Source organism: Populus euphratica, unplaced genomic scaffold (assembly GCF_000495115.2).
Source record: "Populus euphratica unplaced genomic scaffold, PopEup_1.0 scaffold44.1, whole genome shotgun sequence".
NCBI classification, from domain to species: Eukaryota; Viridiplantae; Streptophyta; class Magnoliopsida; order Malpighiales; family Salicaceae; genus Populus; species Populus euphratica.
Genome location: NW_011499865.1, coordinates 1,516,969 through 1,518,768, shown reverse-complemented (window position 1 = coordinate 1,518,768; position 1,800 = coordinate 1,516,969). Strand labels below are relative to the sequence as shown.

Genomic DNA, 1,800 nt, shown 5'->3' with positions numbered 1-1,800 from the left:
GGGGGGGGGGGGGGGGGGGGGGGGGACACCACACGCACATCACAAATTTTAAGAACCTAAAGCATTTGATTCCAAAACCTATTTAAACATTTCCATTCGTTCTCTACTAGCAAAAAAATAAAATAAGTATCAATTTCAGTGAGTGTAATAGAATTTAACTCCAACTGAACAAGAAATTAAATTAAAATAAAATTAAGAACCGCACCAGAGTCTCCAAAAAAGAAATAAAGAGTAAAACTAAAGGCAGGAGAGTATAGGTTTAGGGATTTTGCCTTGTTGCGGACAGCGGTGGAGTTTGACGAAAGTGACGAGATAGTGGGAAGGAGAATCTTAGACAGTAAAGTTTCAAGCTTCGAGTCGTCGCATAAAGCCAGCCGAGTTAACATTCGATCCAGTAATTCCTCTGTTTCCGCATCTGATTTTACTACTGGTGACGAAGACGAAGACGACGATCCTGCCATTTGTTTCGCTTTGTGTTTTTCTTTCGTGACAAGCCAGGGACTTCACAAAAACAAACCGAAAGACAGGGAGATTGCAGTGTTTTGTGATGGGTAATAGGCGTCGTTTTGGGGAACGGAAAATTTTACCGTTAAGTCATTGGGCTGGGCTCTGGCATGGGGGCATTGGGCTATCAAACATTTTAGCCTATTTACGTTTTGGACTATTGGGCCAGCTTTTTTGGGTTTTCAACGAGGGAGTTGTCTAGCACAAAATGGGTCAGACCTCCCACGGAATTTAAACCGTTCAAGAATTCGGTCCTTCAACTACAACTTTTAGAATTGATCTCGAAGAACCAAATTTCATTTGAAATCAGGTCCTTCTTTTAACTTTCCACTGAAAAAAAATATACAATCACGTTAAACTCATTTGATTGGTAGAGAAATATAAGGACTAGAATGAACATATAATAATATTTAATTAGGGATGTGATTGAGTGTCTTAAAATTGAAGCTTAATAACCTATTTCATTCTTCAACTCTTCCACTTCAACAACCAACCACCAAGTGTTCTTGAACAATTATTAAACAATTTTTTTAAAAAAATTATTTGATTTTATATTTTAAAAATATTTTTTATTTAATTTTTTATTTAAAATTAATTTTTTATATTTTCAAATCATTTTAAAATGCTAATATAAAAAGGAAATTTTTAAAAAATAAAATATATTACTTTAATATATTTTTAAATAAAAATATTTTAAAAAACAATTACTGCTATATTCCAAACAACTTCTAAACTTAAAGTCTACAGGAGATGTAGCTCGTTTAACGTAATTTCTTCTCTGTTTTTTTATCATGGATGTTCTAAATTACTTTATGCGAATAGTTTTATTTATCCTTCCTGCTTGGTAAGCTAAACGGTGGGCAAAGCTTGAAAACATGGATCTTGTTAAATGAAAATGACACCATAATATATACACTAGAATGATAACATGCATCTTTAATTTTATGATGCTAAAAAAGCAAATATCTTATTAGTTACTTCATATGATTCAGCTTGAAAAATAGATTAACATAAAAAAGAGAAAAAAAAATCATGAGTGAATATATTTTTATCATATTTTATATATCATTAATTTTATTTAAAAAAATAATAACATACTATTAGTAGTTATTTCTTGAATACCACATTTTCATTTTAATATACTACAACTTGCCAAACTACTGCTTAATTAAAAAGAAAAAAAATCATTGCGTGACAAAACACAATAGCAGAAGGATTCTGCTTAAGTAAGTGAATAAATACTAGACTTAGTAAAATTGGTTAAAATTTAGTTTTTTTAAAATTAATTTTTTTATG

At 30.9% G+C, this 1,800-nt stretch overlaps 1 protein-coding gene across 2 annotated transcripts in view; it reads right to left on the bottom strand.

Moving 5' to 3' along the window:
* LOC105125990 (ARM repeat superfamily protein) overlaps positions 1-541 on the bottom strand; it is a 24,112-nt gene extending 23,571 nt beyond the window's left edge. For both annotated transcript variants that reach the window (XM_011026685.1, XM_011026683.1), the window contains exon 1: positions 273-541. In XM_011026685.1, coding sequence (XP_011024987.1) covers positions 273-461 — 189 coding nt within the window. In that variant the 5' untranslated portion in view covers positions 462-541. The remainder of the gene's footprint in view (positions 1-272) is intronic.
* Positions 542-1,800: the final 1,259 nt, after the last annotated feature.